Consider the following 19,096-nt stretch of genomic DNA (forward strand, 5'->3'; position numbering starts at 1 on the left):
ATCTTTCTTCTATCATTGACAGTCCCTCTAGGTTGTGGGCTGCTTGCCTGTGTTCCTGAGAAGCATCTACGGTACCAGTCTATAGAGTGTGTTTTCTTTAGTGAATTACCGGTATGTTTACCGGTAATAAACTTGCACTGTTTTATGTATATGTTTGATTACATACAGCCTTGTGACAGTTTTCCTGCATGTCATAAGCATTTGAATATAAATTAAAATGTTAAAATCAAATCTGATATTGTTTTACCTTTTATTTGGTGTGTGGAAGGTGTGTGGAAGAGGGGGTAGTCTTATACGGCGAGTATATAACAAACTCTGTATTTTGAGTGGAAATGTTAGGGGGTCGTCTTATACGCCCAGTCGTCTTATACGCCGGCAAATACGGTACTTCTTTTAAAGTATGGATCAGCATCACAACCTTGGAAATCAAGATCCCCAAAAATGCTGCCTGTCACCATGGATGTCTTCCCCACTCCTCTGCACCTGTCTCAGTCCAGGTTTCTACCTGCACAAGGTAGTTCACGCACATTTATTTCAGGCCAGAGACGAAGTGAAGGCAGCTTACCCTCAGGTTTCTCTCCCACCGCTGTGAGTTCAGACTCCTGGCTCGGCTCGCTGGTTCCGTACACATTGATGGCGCGCACGCGGAACTTATAGTCTCGGTCAGGCAGCAGGTCCTGGACGTTAAACGAGGTGCTGCGGCACGTGGCTAGTTCCTTCCACGTCTTGTCCACCGAGTCCCAGATCTCGACACTGTAGGACTGCACAGCACTGCCCCCATCGTACGAGGAGCCATACCAGGACAGGGTCAGCGAGGAGCTCCGAATATCAGAGGCGCAAGGCGTGCCAGCTGGGGGGTCTGGCTTGTCTGGGGATGGAGAAGCACAATATCACCCAACTCTTCAGAATTTCAGGGAAAAAGAGATTTTGAATCAGGTTTTTTGGGGAGGAGCCTAGAGAACTCAAGCTGACATCCCCGGTCCGGGCTCTGGTTCCCTCATCCACAGTCACACCTATGCACAAACAACCTATGAGAAAGCCCTACAGATACCTATGTGCTCGAGAAAAGTCTTTTCTTTTGGCTAGCTGTCTAGTCTGCAAGCGCTGATTTCCTGTACTTTGTCCCGGTCATAAGCATATTTCTCAGCGTAAACAGATCTAGGAAGCTGCCCAGAAGGTGTGGACTGCTTCCCATAAAAAATGTTTTGAGAGAGGGTTCAATGTGTGTGTGTGTGTGTGTGTGTGTGTGTGTGTATCCTTCAGGCCCTAGGCCAGTGACCTGTGACCTATGACATACCTAGGGGTCAGGCTACATTCTCCTTGAGACTTGAGAAACGCCTGCCTCGCTGAGAAGCAGACAGATCCGGGTTTGAACACAGCTCTGACCCCACGCACTCTTTATTTCCGTGCCTCAGTTTCCTCGTCTGTACAGTGCAAAATGTGGGTAAGAACAGCACTTGGATCACAAGGTGGTTATGAAAAGTTCTTAGGAAAGTGGCCGAGTTGAGTAGCCATCACTGCCGTCATTGTTGTAGTAGTTTATTGCTGACTTTGTGACACATTTAAAGTTATCCCTGCCCTATCTCTTCTATCCATATAGAACTGGTATAAAACGAGTGAAGAATTCCAAAAGCAAACTACAGTAGCACATCACAACCATCCCTGACTAAGGGCCGGAAAAAGAGCTGAGGACACAAGAAGTGGTCGCTTTGGCGGGCTGCCTTCCCACTGAGACCAGCAACGCTAAGAACCAGAAACGCTGCCAACTGCCAGGCGAGTCACGCAGCCGATGCTACATGAGGCTCTTGAGCTTTTCTGACTTGGTCAGTTGCTCATCTGAACAAAATTTTCCTATTTTTTCAGATTCAGTTTCCGCAGGTTGTTGGGTTAGTCACAGTATTTAGCAACCCTTCATCCCTCCAAAGCAGGGAGAGGTGCAGAGCCCCCCAGTGAATAATTAAAACCAGGCCTTTATGCTATGGGGATGTATATGCTATTTATTCACATAGCATGAACCCTGGTGAATTCCTCAACTCCCAAGACTAGTTTGTCTTTTTCATTTGGAAACATGGTGCTACTATGCATGTTCCCTTTAGAGGTTTTGCAAGTATCAAGCGAGCAAATCTAGGGACAGTTCTTGATTTCTACTCTCCCACCCCTGAGCAAGGAATGAAACCCAAAGAGGGTTCTTTCAAATGACCCTGTGCAAATAGGGGAAAAATACAATCTGCCTCTGTGTGTGTGTGTGTAAACATATACTAGCACATAATACATACACATATTCATTCGCTCCCCTCCCCCAAGCCCTGCGGCTTCTCCATTCCAGCCAAGGATGCCCTGCCTGGAAACTGTCCACCCTGACACCCAGGCCTGGCCCGCGGGTGGTGATGCTGGGACTGTGATGGAGCCTCCTTTCTGCAGCCACTCTGGAGGCCTCCTGTGATGGATCCACTTTCACTGGGTGTTATGTTCTCTTAGGAAAACTGTTTGTTCTGAAAGACATGTTGGACTTTTTAGAAATACCTCTGGTGTTGGCTAAGATGTTTATTGCTCTACACTCTCTTAGAGGTAAGTGGACCCAGCCCTCCAGGACTTAACTAAAACAGTAAGAACGCCCAAAGGACGAAAGACAGACCTACTGCCCCCGCACCCCCCACCCTTCCACCCCACGGCCTGGAACACGCCTGATTGGCCACATTTAGAGTCACCTGGGTTTATGTAATGAATGCAGTACACCCACTGACTGATTCTCTCCCCTTGTGCTGTGGTCAAGAAGAGAAAACTTTGAGAAGTGTGTATTGTGGAAGAGGTACTACTTGTGCCCAACCCTGTCCAGTCTCTTGGTGAAAGCAAGAAAACGGGCAGATGATGGATATTACCCCCTGCCGTGCAAGTGAAGATGGAAAATGTGGAGAGCGGGGCTTTAATTCCAAGTGAAGCATCAATGCTTTCAAGGAATTTGAATGAAGGGGTTTAGAAAGGACCCAAGTCTGAGGTGGTCTGAGATTGGAAGCCCCACCGCCTCAGGGCCAGGGGCTGGGCCTGAAGCTCCCTGGTTTTCACAACCTGCAGATCCCCTGCAGAGGCAGGCTCGCCAGGGGTGAACCTCTCAGAGCAGAGCGCCTGCGGCCTGCCCTCCACGCTACAGGCACAGCCGACCTGGTCTGGGAGGGCAGCAGCCTCAGAGTCTAGTGCCTGGAGCTCCAGGGCTCCTGGGGATGATTCCCTGGCTCCCCAGAAACCTGACTAACAGAGTGGGGTTTCTGCTTAGCAAATGCTCCCACTCCTGAGAAAAATGGAGGCTCTCGAGGCTAACGCTTCTCACACGAGGAACCATCCTGGCGGGCTCTGCCTGCCTGTGTGTCTGACGATGATCTGCGGCTGTGCCTCACCTGCCTGGCTTGCCTTCACTGGCATGTCGCAGTCACTCGCATTCCAGGGCCTTGCAAAGGCTCCAGGATCGTCTACCTGGATAGCCGGCCCTTGGCCCCGGGGAGGCTAAGGCACTCTGCTTACCAAGAATGCCCTCTGGCCCTGGCAGAGCCAAAAGGAGATTCCGAAAAATCCTCAGATCCCCGCTCCTGGCTATCAGGCAGAATAAGATCAAGCTCACATCTTGCTGAAATCTAAGCCAGGCATTACGAAGGGAAGTCTCCTGCCCTTAAAAACCATGCAAGTTCCAGGCTCAGATAGTATTTGGGGATTAGTGGGTATTTGGGGCTCCCTCCACTTTATTTTTCTCCTTTAAAAATATGCAAAGCGACCTGTTTATCTCTTGCTGGACAAGCTACAGGAAGGAAATCATCTGGGCTGGGCTGCTCTCTTCTTGCCCAAGTGGCCGAGGCAGAGGCCCTCGAAGCTTCGCAAATCCCTGCACTGCCTTTCAACACATAAGTCTTTAAAAAAGCTAAGTATCACTCATTTAAACTAACGGAGGGGAAGGCTAATGTTTATTGTCATGTATAAGATGGGCGTCATAGACTATCTGAAAAGAAAGCGGTGCTTTAAAGAATGTACAAGAAGAGACGTTTACTGCTGACAAGCAGAAGTTGTGCTAAAGCAACCTTATTTAGCTGGCCTGTACACGGATGCTTCCAGCGTGCTTGAACACCATCCAGAGTAAGCCAAACTGCCCCTGTTCCATCTCCTTTACATTTTACATCTAGTTATTCAGCCCTGATCAGATAATACACAGATGTCCTTAGAGACGTGCAGGTAAATCTGGGCTTAATCCAGGTTTACTCTGGACTAATTCTAAATCCATGGGCTCTGAATGAATGTGGCCTTGATGTTTGCATCAATGCAAGTCCCGTTTTATTGAGCAATTCTATTCTTAGCCCTATGAGGGGGAGGCAGACAGAAAGCCCATCCCCTCCATTCCATTCCCCTCCCAGGACGGTATTTAACATGCTGCTCCTGCCAGCTGGCGGGCAGCCACGCCAATGGCCCTGTCAGTACTGGCCGAGGAGAATGAGAAACTAAACCATAAAAGGCCAGAACTGCAGCTCGTGCAGTGGGGATGGGGGAAGGGAGTGTGGCACAGAGCGGAGCTGGCCCAGTGTAGGGGGCAGTGGTCACAGAAGGGCAGTTCAAAGGAGTGGACCCCAAAGTTGCCCACCCAGAAAAACTGGAAACCAATGTTTGCTAACAGGTGAGGGCGTGGGGCCAAATCAGCACTGCAGGTACAGGTCTTAATGTAAAGACAGACTGGATCACTAGCACCAACCCCCCTGCCCCCCAAGTTCCTGACTCCACGGGGGACACTACTGAAGTAAGCATCCAGAGACACCAAAGAGAAGAAGAGTGAGAAAGGGGGTCTCTCCCATCTTTTGTAGATGAGAACTATTCCCTGACTCCCAGTACAATGATTCCCAGATTTAAAATTCCCAACTCGCCGAAACCGGTTTGGCTCAGTGGATAGAGCGTCGGCCTGCGGACTGAAAGGTCTCAGGTTCGATTCCGGTCAAGGGCATGTACCTGGGTTGCGGGCACATCCCCAGTAGATGTGCAGGAGGCAGCTGATCGATGTTTCTCTCTCATTGATGTTTCTAACTCTCTATCTCTCTCCCTTCCTCTCTGTAAAAAATCAATAAAATATATTTAAAAAAAAATAAAACTCCCAACTTGAAGAAACAAAAGAAAGATGAGATCAATAAACCCCAGGTCAAAGGCTTTCATGAGCATAATGTATGGAGGCCCACAACTGTGCAGGGACACTGCCTGCTGTGTCATCTACACCTTTCTGTCCTGAGCACCTGCCAAAGGGATGGGGGTGGAGGGCAAGGAACTGAGCTTGACTGACAGTAGGGGACCAATTAGAAAGCTAGTGGCTGTTTCAGGAGAGAGTGGACAATGGCATGATCAACACAACTGGGATAAAGAGGAAAAAGTGAACTTCAGAAACAGCCTGGAGACAGACTCAGTCCAATATTGGGATGTGGGAGATAAGAAAAAGGGAGTGGGTTTAGGATTAGGAGGTCACGGTGACCTTAGTAGACTCCTGGGGTGTGGAGGGAGGCTGCAGGGAGCTGACGAGTGCCTGGGGGTGAGGAAGCAGAAGCAGAGTAGAGAGCACCCCCTCTCAGAGGGTTTGGCCATGAAGAGAGCGGGAAGAGATGTGGGGTGGCTGAAGCGAGACAAGGTATTGCAGGAGTCATGCAGGCCTGTGTGTTTGGCTAAGATGAGAGAAGGAGAGTTGGAGTTGAAGAGAAGAGAGTAGGGGGTGGAACCCCAAGAGCCTGGGGATTCAGAGTGCAGGAGAAGGAAGTGGCCTCAGGGAGAGAGGGGTGGGCCAGGCCCAGAGCCTGGAGGGTCCCGTCAGCCTGGGGGTGGACAGAGAGATGCCTGAATGTGCGGGGCCATGAAGCTGAGCAAGGTCAGGCCTGATGCCTTCTAGTTTCCCGAGAAGCCTGAGGCCGCAGTGTGCAGGGTGACAAGCTACCTCAGAGAGGGAGAGGGCACTGAGCAGCACTGAGCAGCACCGAGGCCTCGGCCAACCCTGGATCTTGTCAGAGTCCAGACTGTGGGCTGATGGGACCTCCCTGCAATGCCCTAAAGTCAGGCGGAGGAGCAGTGCCTGAAGAAGATGGCACTGATCCAAGGTGAAGACTTCAAGGGGACAGAGCTGGGGGCGGGGGAGGGAGAAGGAGAGGGAGTTGCCATGCCAGTAGGAGAGGCCTGGAGCAGCGGAGCTCAGGTCTCCGAAGAGCAGAAAGAGAGAAGCCAGGAGGGACTCACAGGGAGAGGAAGACACTGAGGGTGTGCGCCTGGGATCTGGAGTTCTCATGGGCATGAAGCACAGCAACCGTGTGAGCTTGGGGAGAGAGAAGTAAAGTGGAGTCCGAGGGGCTATGGGCAGAGAGGATGGGTGCAAAGGAGTAGGTCCCTGGGAGGTGAGACCCTGAGGTCCCTCATCCTGCCTGGGGGCTCTCTACCCTTCCCATCCCCCACTGCCAGGCCACCCACCCAGACTCACCGACCACGGTTAGGTTGACCTGGGCCTGCCTGCTGCCCAGCTTGTTCTCCACCAGCAGCGTGTAGCAGCCGCAGTGCTCCTGGCGGGCGGCCAGGATGGTGAGCTTGCTGCCATTCTCGCTGTTCTCCACCTTGATGTGCTCACTCTCCTGGATCTGCGGGCAGACAGTGGGCAAACGCTGGAGACGAGGGCCAGGGAAGGAGTGGGGAGCCAACCCCCACTCCCCACTGCACAGCTGTGGCTGTGTGGGGTGGGTCTGGACTCTGGGCTCCCCTCCACGACCCCTCCTCTGCTGCCTCCAGAGCCAAGCCTCCCTGTGGGGTCCAGATCCGGGGCAGACAGGGCGTGCTGAGCAGGGTCAGGGAAGGGACTCTGCAGTTGCTCCTCTAGATCAGAGTTCAGAAGTGTCTTCATCTCCCTCCTCCACCCTGGGATGGGAGGGTGGGAGAGCACATCTGAGCAAAGTCACTTATGAAGCCCAGCCTACAGGTTCTGACCTCTTCTGTGCTGTTGAAACCGTAGCCACTAACTAGCCACATGTGGCGATTTACATTTTAATTAAGTGGAAACAACCCAAACACCCATCAACTAGTGAATGGATAAACAAATGTACATCCAGACAATGGAAAATTATTTGGCCATAAAAAAGAATGAAGTTCTAATTTGTGCTACAACATGAATGAGCCCTAAAAACATTATGCTAAGAAGGAAAATGGAGTCTGAGGGGCTGTGGGCAGAGAGGATGGGTGCAGAAGGAGTAGGTCCTTGGGAGGTGAGACCCTGAGGTCCTTCATCCTGCCTGGGGGCTCTCTACCCTTTCCATCCCCCACTGCCAGGCCACCCACCCAGACTCACTGACCACGGTTAGGTTGACCTGGGCCTGCCTGCTGACACAGTCAGACACAAAAGGAAACACATTATAGGATTCCACTGATATGAAATGCCCAGAATAGGCAAATCCATAGAGACAGAAAGTAGGCGAATGGTTGCCGGGGGTGTGGGAGGGAGGAAATGATTGCTAATGGGTCTGGGGCTTCTGTGTGGGTTGATAATATTCTGGAATTAGATAACTGTTATGGTCGCACAACCTTGTGAGTATACTAAAAACCACTTTAAAAGGGTGAGTTTAGCAGAGTGAATTTTGTGATGTGTTAATTATAACTCGACAGACCTATTATAATAACTTTTAATCACTTAACATTTAAAATTCAGTTCCTCAGTTACACCAGTCACCGTTCAAGCGCTCAACAGCCACATGTGATTAGTGGCTACATATTGGAGAACAGATACAGAACATTCCCATCACTACAGAAAGAGACAGAGCTGCGCTGGGGCTAAATGTCTCTGAGAAGGGATGAGACTCTTCCCTACTTCCGGCGACACTGGCCCAGACATCGTCCAGAGCTACATGCTTTGGAATGCTAAAGGCCAGCTTCTCTTTTTTGTCTTTTGACACCAACCCTCCTTTCCTTCCTAGTACTAGCCTCCCATTTGGGGCCTTAAGACAACTTGATGGTTTGGAAATTGAGCAACAGAGGGCTCAGAAGAAATCTTCACTCCTTCTGTAGAGTTTCCCATCCGTGCCAGCCACCGTCCCAGGGCCTCTGTTGAGCATGCATCTGGGCACACACTGCCAGTGTGGGATCTCCAAGTTCCGTTAAGAGCTGGTTGTTTGGAATGTCAAACATTTTCCCATAGGGCCATGATTATAAATGGTAGCTTGACTTCTGGGCCAGCAAGCCAAAATTCTATTTTACGTACAATTTATCTATCCAAATACTCAGATTCACTTTTATCCCTTCGGCATGTGGTAAGTTTAAGCTGTTCCCACAGATTCGGTTCATCAGGCTGGCACAGAATCACAGAAGAACCCGTACAGGGGCTGAGAGGTCATTTAGGTTCGTGGTTCCATTTTCCTGACTCTGAGGAGAATTCTAGGCTGAGATATCAAAGTCAGGTGGGAACCAAGGATGGTTTCTATTGCTCCCTTCATACTTGTCTCTATTATACAGTGAATCTATAGCGCAGGTATTATTCGTAGATTTGGAAGGAAGGTTGTTTTAAGAACTCAGCTGTGATGACCGGGTGGCGAGTGGTGAGGGCTCCCCATTTCTAAGCCCCTGCGATGAGGGTGATGCTGTCTCCATGAGAGCATTTCCCACCCCCTTCAGCCTAGAGGCTGCGTGGTTGTTCCCAGGCCACCCCCCGCCCACCTTCACTGACCTGCTTTCGGAACTTCATCCAGGTGCAGGTGATGGGCTGGGTGCCTGTCACTTTACCGAACAGCTCCACAGACTCTCCTGCGCGCACCTTTTGGTCCTCCGGAAACTGGATGATCTGGGGGGGCATGGCTGGAGGGGACAGGCGGGAAGGTGAGTGTGGAGGAGAGAGCCTCAGACTTGCCCATCTCATGCGACACTGCTGTCCACATCGGTCTGCTGCTCTTCTCTGGAGCCTCCAGGGTAAGACTGAGGGCCGTGGTCACTGCTTCAGAACATCTGAGCTGGTGGACTTGCTAGGTTTGTTCACCTCTTTATTCTGATTCCCTCGATGTGGCCCACACAGTGACACGGCATTATTCTCCATTTGTTGGTAGCTCAGGAATTTGTATCTTGCCCTAATTTTTTGAATCTACATTCTAACTCCTTTATTAATTAGACAGCACCCAGGTCACCTTGGCTGAGAGGCTCAATATGGTTCATGCCCCCAAATGCCTTCCAATGGAAACAGACAAGATTCCATGTGACAAGGACAGACCGAGCAGAGCATTAAACAGCACAGAGCAGATCGCCTCCTTAGAGACAGAGTGAAGGGCAGAGGGTTAAGCAGAATTTTGCAGAAGGGATGGGAGAGTCGCTACTACTGTGTGATGCTGTCCTTACAGGGGAAGCAGGAGAAAAGCCAAGTAAGTGAGAGGCTGGGGACCAAGCTATGCAGAGGCTCTGGGGGAAGGTTCAGCCTGAATAACGCTGTGCTTGAACGAGGGGTGCCCTCCTGGGACCACATGCCCAGCGGTCAGGCTAGCAGGACAACGGAAAACCCCTCCTGGCAGATGACTCCCTTGCCCCCACACATTGCTACAACCAATTACCTGCTTTTAGAGGTGTCTTGGGGGCAGGTTTCTTTTTCACAGTTGCATCACCTAAAACGAAGAAGTTCAGGGGTTACTTTCTGTCAGTTCTATGTTTCCCAAAGCCCCTGAATCCTAGGAGGGTGCTGTCTTACCTGCTGGCCCTCCATCCAGGCAGAGCCCTTAGACCTGTGTGTCTTTCTGGGGATCTTGCCATCTCACACAGACAACCTCACAATCAAATGAATATCAGGACTTGGGGGCCTCTGAAGGGGGTCCCTGAGGCCTCCACTGAGAGAAAAACTAAACAATGCTTTAGCCTTCATTATCCATTTCAATGACGATACCCAAACTCACTCCCTATTCTCTCACCCCAACTTTCAGGAAACTCAGAAAGGAAATTATGTCAGATAAACCAACTAAAATTAGCCTGTGGTGTGGATCCAAGGGTCTCAGGTTTCCTTTGGGTCACAGACTGTGGACTGGTGGCTTTCATTTTTTACATCTTTGTTGAATGGATCAATGAATGAACGAACAAATGAATGAACTAACCAATGGTCTCCTCCATTCCCACTGCCAAACAACTCACATTTTAAAAATGACCCAAATAGACCAGTTTTGCAGCACAAACCTATTCATTTGGCTAAATAACAATGTGGTAAATAGGCAAAAATATCTTCAGCTATCTTCATGACTTGTTTTCTCATTTCTTTCAGGTCTCCGCTCAAAAGCCATCTAACCTCTTTATCCAAGCAAAATGAATATCTAACATGCAAACAAATACCTGAATGTGAATGTTTATAGTGGCTTTATTTATAATTGTTCAAAACTAGAAGTTATCCAAATATCCTCAACTGAAGAATGGATGAACTGTGGTACCTTTATACCATGAAATACTACTCATCAATAAAAATAAATAAACTACAGATATACGGCATGGATGAATCTCATTGGTGATTTATATCGTCGGCTAAGAGAAGCCAGAATCAAGGGCTACGTACTGTATAATTCTATTTCCATTACATGTTCGAAAGGGACAGAGAATAGATTGGTGCTTGACAGAGGTGGGTGGTAGAGGGGTTGGCCACTAAGAGCACAGCGACATGTTTTTGTTTATTTTAATCCTCACCTGAGGATATGCATTTTTTTTTCATTATTGATTTTTAGAAAGAGAGGAAGGGAGAGAGGAATCAAACCCACAACCTAGGTAAGTGCCCTGACTGGGAATCAACCCTGCAACCTTTTTCGTGACAGGATGATGTTCCAACTGACTGAGCCACCTGTCCAGGGAGAGGCACAGGGGCATGTTTCGAGGTGATAGAACCGTATTATATTGCGGTGGTAGTTACATGACTGTATGCATTTGTCAAGATTCACAGCACTGTGCACAAGAATTGGTAAGTTTTAATGTATGTAAATTATACCTTGACACAAAAAATGGAGGAAAGTCATTTAACCAATGAGATCACCCCTAACCACTTTATATCAAATATCAACCCTACACCCCTAGCACTCTTTATCATGTGTACCCCACTTTATCTCCCGCAGGGCACTTATCACCATGTGACAAACTATTTACTTATTTATTTATTGCTTGCCCTTTGCCTCCCCCTAAAGTAGAAGCTGTGAACCCAATGTGCCGACACACAGCTGCACTCGATAACTATTTATTGGATGAATGAGCGGAGTTTTGCCTCTGCATGTTACAGAGAAGCAGTGCTATGCCCTGGCTTGGGCATGGAGTTGTTCTGTGGCCACAGGTAAGTCAGATAACTCTGTGGGCTGTCAGTTGTGCATCAGTAAAATGGGAGGAGTGCTGCTACCCACCTGGGAACCCCAGAGCATCCTGTAAGCAGTTGGTCCCTGACAGAAGCACACTGAGAGCACGGAGCTGATGGCTGCCAGTTACATGGCTGAGCCCAGGGAGAGGCCTGCCTCTATCAAGTTTACCCTAGTTTGTCACCATCTTTGATCTGTCCATTCAACTCATAAAGACTTACTGAGGGCCTACTATGTACAGGGCACATGCCAGTCAGTACGGACTACTAGCCCGGGTACTGAGGAGAAATTTGGAGCTGCTGATTTCTACAGCAACCAAATGTAGAAATCAGGACTTGTCTTCAAGAGCTTAAATGTCAAGACCCGTGGCCTTCTTCTTTTGCCATAAAGGACATTTCTTGGACAGCTGGAAAATTTTTACCAAGTCCAATAAATTAGATGATAGATAGTATTGTAGCAATGCTAATTTTGTGTTTTGATCTCCCAACTGTTCTTTTATAAGAGACTGTTCTTAGGAAATATACACTAGAGAATTTAGGTGCAGAGGATAACATATGTGCAACTTACTTTCAAACTGCTCATAAAGTGAGTGTGTGTGTGTGTGTGTGTGTGTGTGTGTGTGTGTAGTGGGAAAGAGAGATGGAAAAAGAGAGGGAGAGACAAAATATAAAGCAAACATGGTAAAATGTTGATATTTGGAGAATATGAGTGAAGGGTATACAAGATTTATTTGTACTATTTTTGCAACTTTCCTATAAATCTGAAATTATTTCAAAATAGAAGTTGAATAGAAAGTTTAACAAATAAATTTATCCAGCTACATGACATGGCTGTTCACATGAGGGGGAAAGAGGATACACTGTGGGATAAGGAGATGGTTAGGAAGGGTTAAGGGCTGGGGCACAGGATGGGCCCGAGGACTAGAGAAGATCTGGACTAGAGAAGGAAGCAGCGCCATCCCTTCGCTCAGGAACAGGGAGTGGCTCTGAGCTGAGAACCGGGGTGATGTTTGGTGGAGGTTGGCCAGAGCACAAAGCTGGGATTAGAGAGCAGTGGTGTGAAGATAGTATGACAATTTAAATCCCAGAAAATTAAAAATTCATTTCCTCAGTCACACTAGTCACATGCCAAGTGCTCAATAGCCACACGTGGTTAGTGGCTATCATGTTGTACAGACATAGAACACGGCAGCGTCACAGAAGGTTGCATTGGAGAGTGCTGGTGTAGGATGCCAAGTCTGAGAGCTGGGTCTCTGTCCTCAGTCTGACTGGGGTAGAGGACATCTGGCGGTCTCTACAATCCCTGGGGACAAGGACACCCAATTAGGAAGCTACTGCCATACTCTTGGAAGGAACTGGTCACACAGGACCAGCTTGGGTAAAGGCAGCTTCTTTTCTTTGGTGAGAAGCAGAAGATATGAATAAGAGACAGAGGAAAAGTTAAATAAAGTAGGGGCTAAAACAAGAGGGAGGTACAAATACTCCTTAGAGAATTCTTGCTTGGATAAATGGGGAAAATTATATTGATAGATTATGGAATTTGGGAGTTAAAGACGTGGTTTGACTTGATGAGAGTGAAAGTGGTGGATGAAAGAATTTAATCTGTATGTAGGCAAAAGCCCAGGATCAGAATTCAGAGATCAGAGATCAGAGAAAGGTTGGTGGAGATTGGAAGTGAAAGATTTTAGGATCAAAGATGGAATATCATGGAAACTGATATGGATTAGCTCTTTGGGGAAAAGAATGCAGTGAAGGTGAGCAGGGGCCAGGGTCTGATCCCAGGCGATGCCCATGTGAGATGAAGGAGAAGCTGGGATGAAGGAGAGGGGCTACGGAAGGATTCCGAGAGGCAGAAGGACAGCCACTGTAGCCAAGGGCAGAAGACAAGGAACCCTGGGAAGTTAGCTTTAGGTATGACCAGCACCAAGCGATGGGTGGTGTGGGGGAGGGCAGGTGCAGTGGGACAGCGGTGTCAGAAGTCACTCCAGAGAAGATTTTAAGGAAACAGGGGGGCAGTCAACTAATCTATGCAGAATTTCAGAGGTGAAAGCGACAGAGAGAAATGGGGTGACAGAAGAGGAATGTCAAGCTAAGGTTTCTTCCAAGGTGAGACAGAAGAGTCTGAAGGCTAGGAAAGGGAGAGCTCAAAGATGCTAGCCAGGAAGAACATGAGAAAGCCAAATCCCCCGCGAGTGGATACTGGATGGGACACGAAGTGCCCATGACTGGCTGAGCTAGGAAGCCCCCGCCCCTCTTCATCCCAGGCTGTTGGGAAGGGAGAGGCTGTCAAGGGAAGAAGAAAGGCTTGGACCACAGCCGGACTCTGACCTCCTGCGGAGAGGGAAAGCCATTCGATCAGAGGAACTCTGTGGAGGCCTGCTGTGGGCTTAGTTGTGTCCCCCCAATTCGTATGTTGAAGCCCTAACGCCCATACCTCAGGAGACTATAAGATAGGGCCTTTAGAGAGGTAATTAGGTTAAATTGAGGTTGGTAGGGTGGGTCCTAAGAAATTGGGACACAGAGGAAAAGCCATGTGAGGTCACAGCGAGGAGGCAGCCATCTATAAGCCATGAAGAGAAGCCTTGGGAGAAACCAAACCTGCTGACACTTTGATCTTGGACTTCTAGTCTGTGGTGCTTTATTAAGACGAATGAATGCAGCTGTGGTTGGGGCTCTTGGGGCCAGAAGGCGGCTGACAGCCCCTGGAGTGGTGGGCCAGGAGCTGATAAGGAAGGGGCAGCAGCACAGTATGAAATCAGATGATGCCAAAGTCCCACCCTATATTCTTCCTGGCCACCCTGGGAAAACCTATGTGCCAGAAGGAGAGTCTGAGCTAATATCCGTCTGTCTGTGTTACAGACAAGTGAAACTGAAGGCCAAAGTTTTATATTTGTTCTTTAAATTTGGAGCTTCTGCTGTTTGAATTGGTTAGCATTTGAAACTGCTTTGGTTCCTATTAGTAAAGACAACTTTAAATGTCAGCAATGTTCTGTGTCCTATTCTATACATATTTTATATGACCATCTGCTGAAGTCCATTAATTGTTTCTGGGCTTAGAAGAACTGATTTATGGGTTGGAGAGCCGAGTCACCTTATTCCAAACTGGTTTTCTGTAGAGAGCTGGATTCAGTTAGCTGTTTTAACCCGTGGGCACATCATCCTTTTTCTCATTTGCTTCTTACCCCAAACAAACACAGGCAGGGCACCTCACACTATTTCCATTTCACAAAAACGGAGATGGATTTGCACAAAAGCCAGATGACTTCCTGGGTTCATAAAAGCACATGTAGCTGAGTAGAAATACACCCCAAAGCCAAACCAGGATCTTCTCCCACACCACTGCGTGTCCCCTTCTCCCAAGGCCACTTCCACATCCCCCCCCCTCCCCCCAATTCTAGTCCTAACTATACCACCCCTAGGCCCCGCCCTAACATATCCATCATTCTGTGTCCAAAGTTGTCTTTCTCGAATACAGATCTGCCTCAACCTCTCCTGTGACTGCCCACTGTCACTCAGGATCAAGTCCGACTCATCTTCCAAGGGCCTTGGGGATCTGCTCCTGGCTTTCATCTCCAGCCTGCTTTCTTACTGCTCCCTCTTGGGGAACACCCTCACCCTTGCCTTCAATGCTCAAATCGGTGGTTCTCAGAATTTAGCGTGCCTCATCATCACCTGGGAGATGGCTAAAAGCAGATTCCTGCCCTTGCTGGTTGGTGCCTGCACCACCATCAGGGGCTCGGGGGTGGGCTGTTCTCTACACTGAATGCCTTTCAGTTTCTGCAATATCAGGCTTTTGCTGTCAGCTCTTTGCTGACTGTTGCACCTTCCTCAGGCAGGTCTCAGCTCACGGCTCACCAGTACCAGGCTGGGTTCCATGCTCCTCTGAGGAGGTTCTAGCTCCGCACCCATCACAAGGCAATGCAATTGCAGAAACTTGCCTCAACATGCGTGTACGACAGCAAGTTACCTGGAGACAGGGAGAGGACCCATCGTGCTCACCTTCTGTATCCCCAGTACCTAGCACGGTACCTGCCACATGCTTGAGAAATAGCTATGAAAGGCATGAGTGAACCCTTGAGGGTCTCTGTTAACCTGGGAATTCCAACAAACATGCCTGGGCTCTGATGCCAAGACATGGGTCCTGGGGCTTGAATCCTGGTGCCACTTCCCACGAAAAGGAAAAGCCTCCTGTCTCATCAGCTAGATGAAACCTGCCAGGTGCTGAGCCTTCACACTAGACGGGAGAGGGAGGCTGGAAGAAGTGAGGCAGCCCCGTGAAAACATTACAGATCAAAGCCTGGAATTTGGTTGCCTCCAGGGAAACTGGGGGGATGGCTGGGGAGGCCAGCCTCTAGGTGTCTGCATAATCCACCTTTTGCTTCTGCCCCAGCCTGCCCAAGTCCTAACCTAGTCCTGGCCTCGTGAACCTTCTGCCCTGGCAGGGAGGAGATCAGCATGCCACAGAAATTTCTAGACTGCTCCATCCGCAGGCATCTGAGTACATCTCTCCAGTGACTCAAGGGCAAGCACTGGGGAGATATTTACAGAGCTCAAAGGCGAGTCTCACGGAGTCAAAAGGCTCTGAGATAATGAAAAGCAAAGGAGAATCGAGGATGAAGCTGGAACAGCCTTGGGTACCAATAGGTCCCTGGGTCTCTGCCTCTCTGGGGACATTGCCCTTTTTAGGTAGTTAACTAAAAATAGACATAAAAATCTTCACAATTACCAAAACCAGCATTAACTTTTTGCCGAAGGCTCCTGAAGGGGACTTGGCCTGGGTAAAGGGTGGAGGGAGCACCCACACCACAGGCTGTGTCAGAGCAGGAGGGTAGCAGTGAGGCCTGGGGGTGGAGGGCTGAATCCCACTGCCCTGCACTGGAGCAGGCTCAGGGTGAAGGGTGAAGGGACAACCCCCCCCACCCCCCCTGCACACACCAGGCTCCTTCCAGCTCCTTCCAGATTTGTGCAGAAATACTGGTGATTTTCCCAGAATTAACATCTCTGGGCAAATTTCCTGGACACATCCCCTCACAGCAAAGGCTGCCACATGAGAAGATTCCACAGGAACACTGCTCCTCTTGTTACTGCAAACACCCACCCCCAAGCCCCAGGACACAAAACACCAGGATGGTTGTGAAAGAGGCAGCCGGCAGGGCTGAGTCGCAGTGCCAGGGTGGCCTGTGTCCTCCGGGCCCTCCTGCCATTTAACTGGCTTGTAGGAGATAGTGGGAGAGCTGGGAGGAGCTGAGGCAGCAGCTCAGGGGTGGAGGGTGAGGGCACCATCGCTTCTCATAGACCAATACTCTGATTGGGAATGACTGGGAGTTGGTACCAGCTTTCAAAGACATTCGTGGAAATACCCAGCTTCTCTCCCAGGCCCCACATCCTTCACTGTCAGGCGAGTCTCCAAGTCTCAGCCTCTCCAGTATCTCCTTTTAGCCCTTTGGATCCTATCAGGATTTGACATTCCCCATGACCTGGAGAGAATATTTAAAAGAAGGGTTTGATTCTGGGGAAACCTTTTAGAAAAACTGGACACTGCTTCTGATATCCAAAGACATTTTTAAGTTGACATGATGTTTGGTTTCCAAGACAGACACATATGGGAGGTCAAAGCAAAGAGATCTACAAGCATCATAATCTGGGGGGTTCAACGTGGGGACTGAAGCCAGAGTGACCGGTACCAGAGGGCAGCTCAGCCAAGGCCAGGCCTGGAGCACAAAGGGGCGTTCAACCTGCCTCTCCCCAAATCCCAGAGACATGGCGGAGGCAGGGATCCTCCTTAAAGCATGGAAACTCATGAACCGATTTGAAAAAACCAAATACTCATTCTATCCCTGCCTCAGGCCAGGAACTGCCCTCATGTTGAAAACGTGCCCTATGGAAGCCCATCGATCTCTTTTCTCAAAGACCAGCCACTCTACAGACCGAGAGGCCTCATCCCGAGTCTGGTCCTGCACTGGCATGGCCTCAGCTGTACTTCCTAAAACCATTTCCTGAAGCCCCGCTGATGTCTTCTTCACATAAAACTCCATTCAGACTCCTTCCATCTCCAACACCCTAGACCTGGGCTTTATGCTTACGGCCTCCTTGCTGCCAGGACGTGTCTGCTGCTGTGTAACACAACCCACACTGGCTTCAGCTGCCACACATTATGGCACCAAGGGGAGTCGGCTGACCCCACCTGAACTGTGTCACTTAGAAATGCACTCCACTGAAGGGCCTGCTGTTGGAGCTGGAAAGCCTGGGAGCAGTTGGAGACAGTCCCCACTTGACATGTGAGGAGGCCAAGGTCCAGAGGGGCAAAGGGCTTTCACCAAGGCCTCAGGTTCAATTAGTGATAAAACCAAGACTTTTGTCCCCTGCCCTCTATCCCGGTGGCTATCTGGCCACACCCTGTGCCTGAGCAGGCTGCCGCCCACACTGGCTCAGCTCAGGGGAGGTGCTCAGCTCTGGGCTGGAGGAGTCTGAGTCAATGAAGCTCCCCGAGCGCTGCCATTAAATGCCCATCAGGAGGGGAAGACCAGTCGTAAAAGACATTGGGACCATGGACAAAAATTGAATGTAGACGTGGACTAGATGGCAGCATTGGGTCAATGTTAAATTTCCTGATTTTAATAACTGCATGTGGTTATGTTCCTAGGACAGTGATGGCGAACCTATGACCCATTTTTTGGTTGATTTTTCTTTGTTAAATGGCATTTAAATATATAAAATAAATATCAAAAATATAAATCTTTGTTTTACTATGGTTGCAAATATCAAAAAATTTCTATATGTGACACAGCACCAGAGTTAAGTTAGGGTTTTTCAAAATGCTGACACACCGAGCTCAAAAGGTTCGCCATCACCGTCCTAGGAGATATACAATGAGACGTTTAGAGATTAAGGGCATAATGTCTCTAATTCATTCATTAATGGTACGTGTATCTATATGATGAATGGAAAATATGTATGCATATCATCTATATAAGATATATTGTAAATATATAGCTGTATGAATATATGAATGACAAATATATATGAATATATACATACAGAGTAAAACAATACAACAAAATGTAAATAATTGAATTTAAGTAAAGCGTATATAAATGCTTCTTGTACTATTCTTGCAACTTTTCTGCAAATTTGAATTATATCAAATAAAGTTATTTAAAAATTCCCATTGAGAGGCATGCAGCAAACACCCTGACAGGTCTCAAGATCCAGGGAAGCATGCCATTCCCGCCCACCACCCCCTCTCCTCCCGCCAGTTCCAATGACAGTCAGACCTCTGCACCCCAAGCGCAGACAGAAGTGCTGCCCAGCCTGTGTGGACAACACAAAGTGTGGCTCTGAGGCTACGCCAAGGCGCAGGTGACTGCTATGGCAGGAGAGTAGAGCAGGGCTGGCCTCACACTTTCACATCTCACTCGCCGTGAGACCCTGGGCGGGAAAAGTTAGTTATCTAAGGCTCAGCTTGGCTCATCTGTAAAACGGAAACAGCTCAGTAGGGTGAGACTTGCCTGAAGTGGCACAGATTGAGCACCCAAGAAGATGCCTGCGGCACGGGCGCTCAATAAATGCTTATTTTCTATGACGAGCAAACGATCCTCCAAGTCAGGAGTCCTCACAATATTCATTATGGCATCGGTGCAGTCTCTCCCTCCAATAATGTTATCATTCCTCTTCAATCAAACCACATTCTTCTCCTCCCTTATAGCCTGGCCCAGAGTCTCCCCTACCCTGAAATCTTCCCACAGGACCCCTCCTCACTCCTTCCTGTACCTG

At 48.9% G+C, this 19,096-nt stretch overlaps 1 protein-coding gene across 5 annotated transcripts in view; it reads right to left on the reverse strand.

The window, feature by feature from the left end:
- Window positions 1-19,096, reverse strand: part of MYLK (myosin light chain kinase) — a 176,239-nt gene that overhangs the window by 39,219 nt on the left and 117,924 nt on the right. For all 5 annotated transcript variants that reach the window (XM_006772891.2, XM_015569904.1, XM_006772892.2 and 2 more), the window contains 4 exons: window positions 9,567-9,617; window positions 8,699-8,826; window positions 6,476-6,629; window positions 566-868 (listed from right to left, as the gene is read on the reverse strand). In XM_006772891.2, the coding sequence (XP_006772954.1) occupies window positions 566-868; window positions 6,476-6,629; window positions 8,699-8,826; window positions 9,567-9,617 (636 nt within the window). The remainder of the gene's footprint in view (window positions 1-565; window positions 869-6,475; window positions 6,630-8,698; window positions 8,827-9,566; window positions 9,618-19,096) is intronic.

The sequence above is a fragment of the Myotis davidii genome, unplaced genomic scaffold (genome assembly GCF_000327345.1).
Source record: "Myotis davidii unplaced genomic scaffold, ASM32734v1 scaffold745, whole genome shotgun sequence".
Lineage (NCBI taxonomy): Eukaryota > Metazoa > Chordata > Mammalia > Chiroptera > Vespertilionidae > Myotis > Myotis davidii.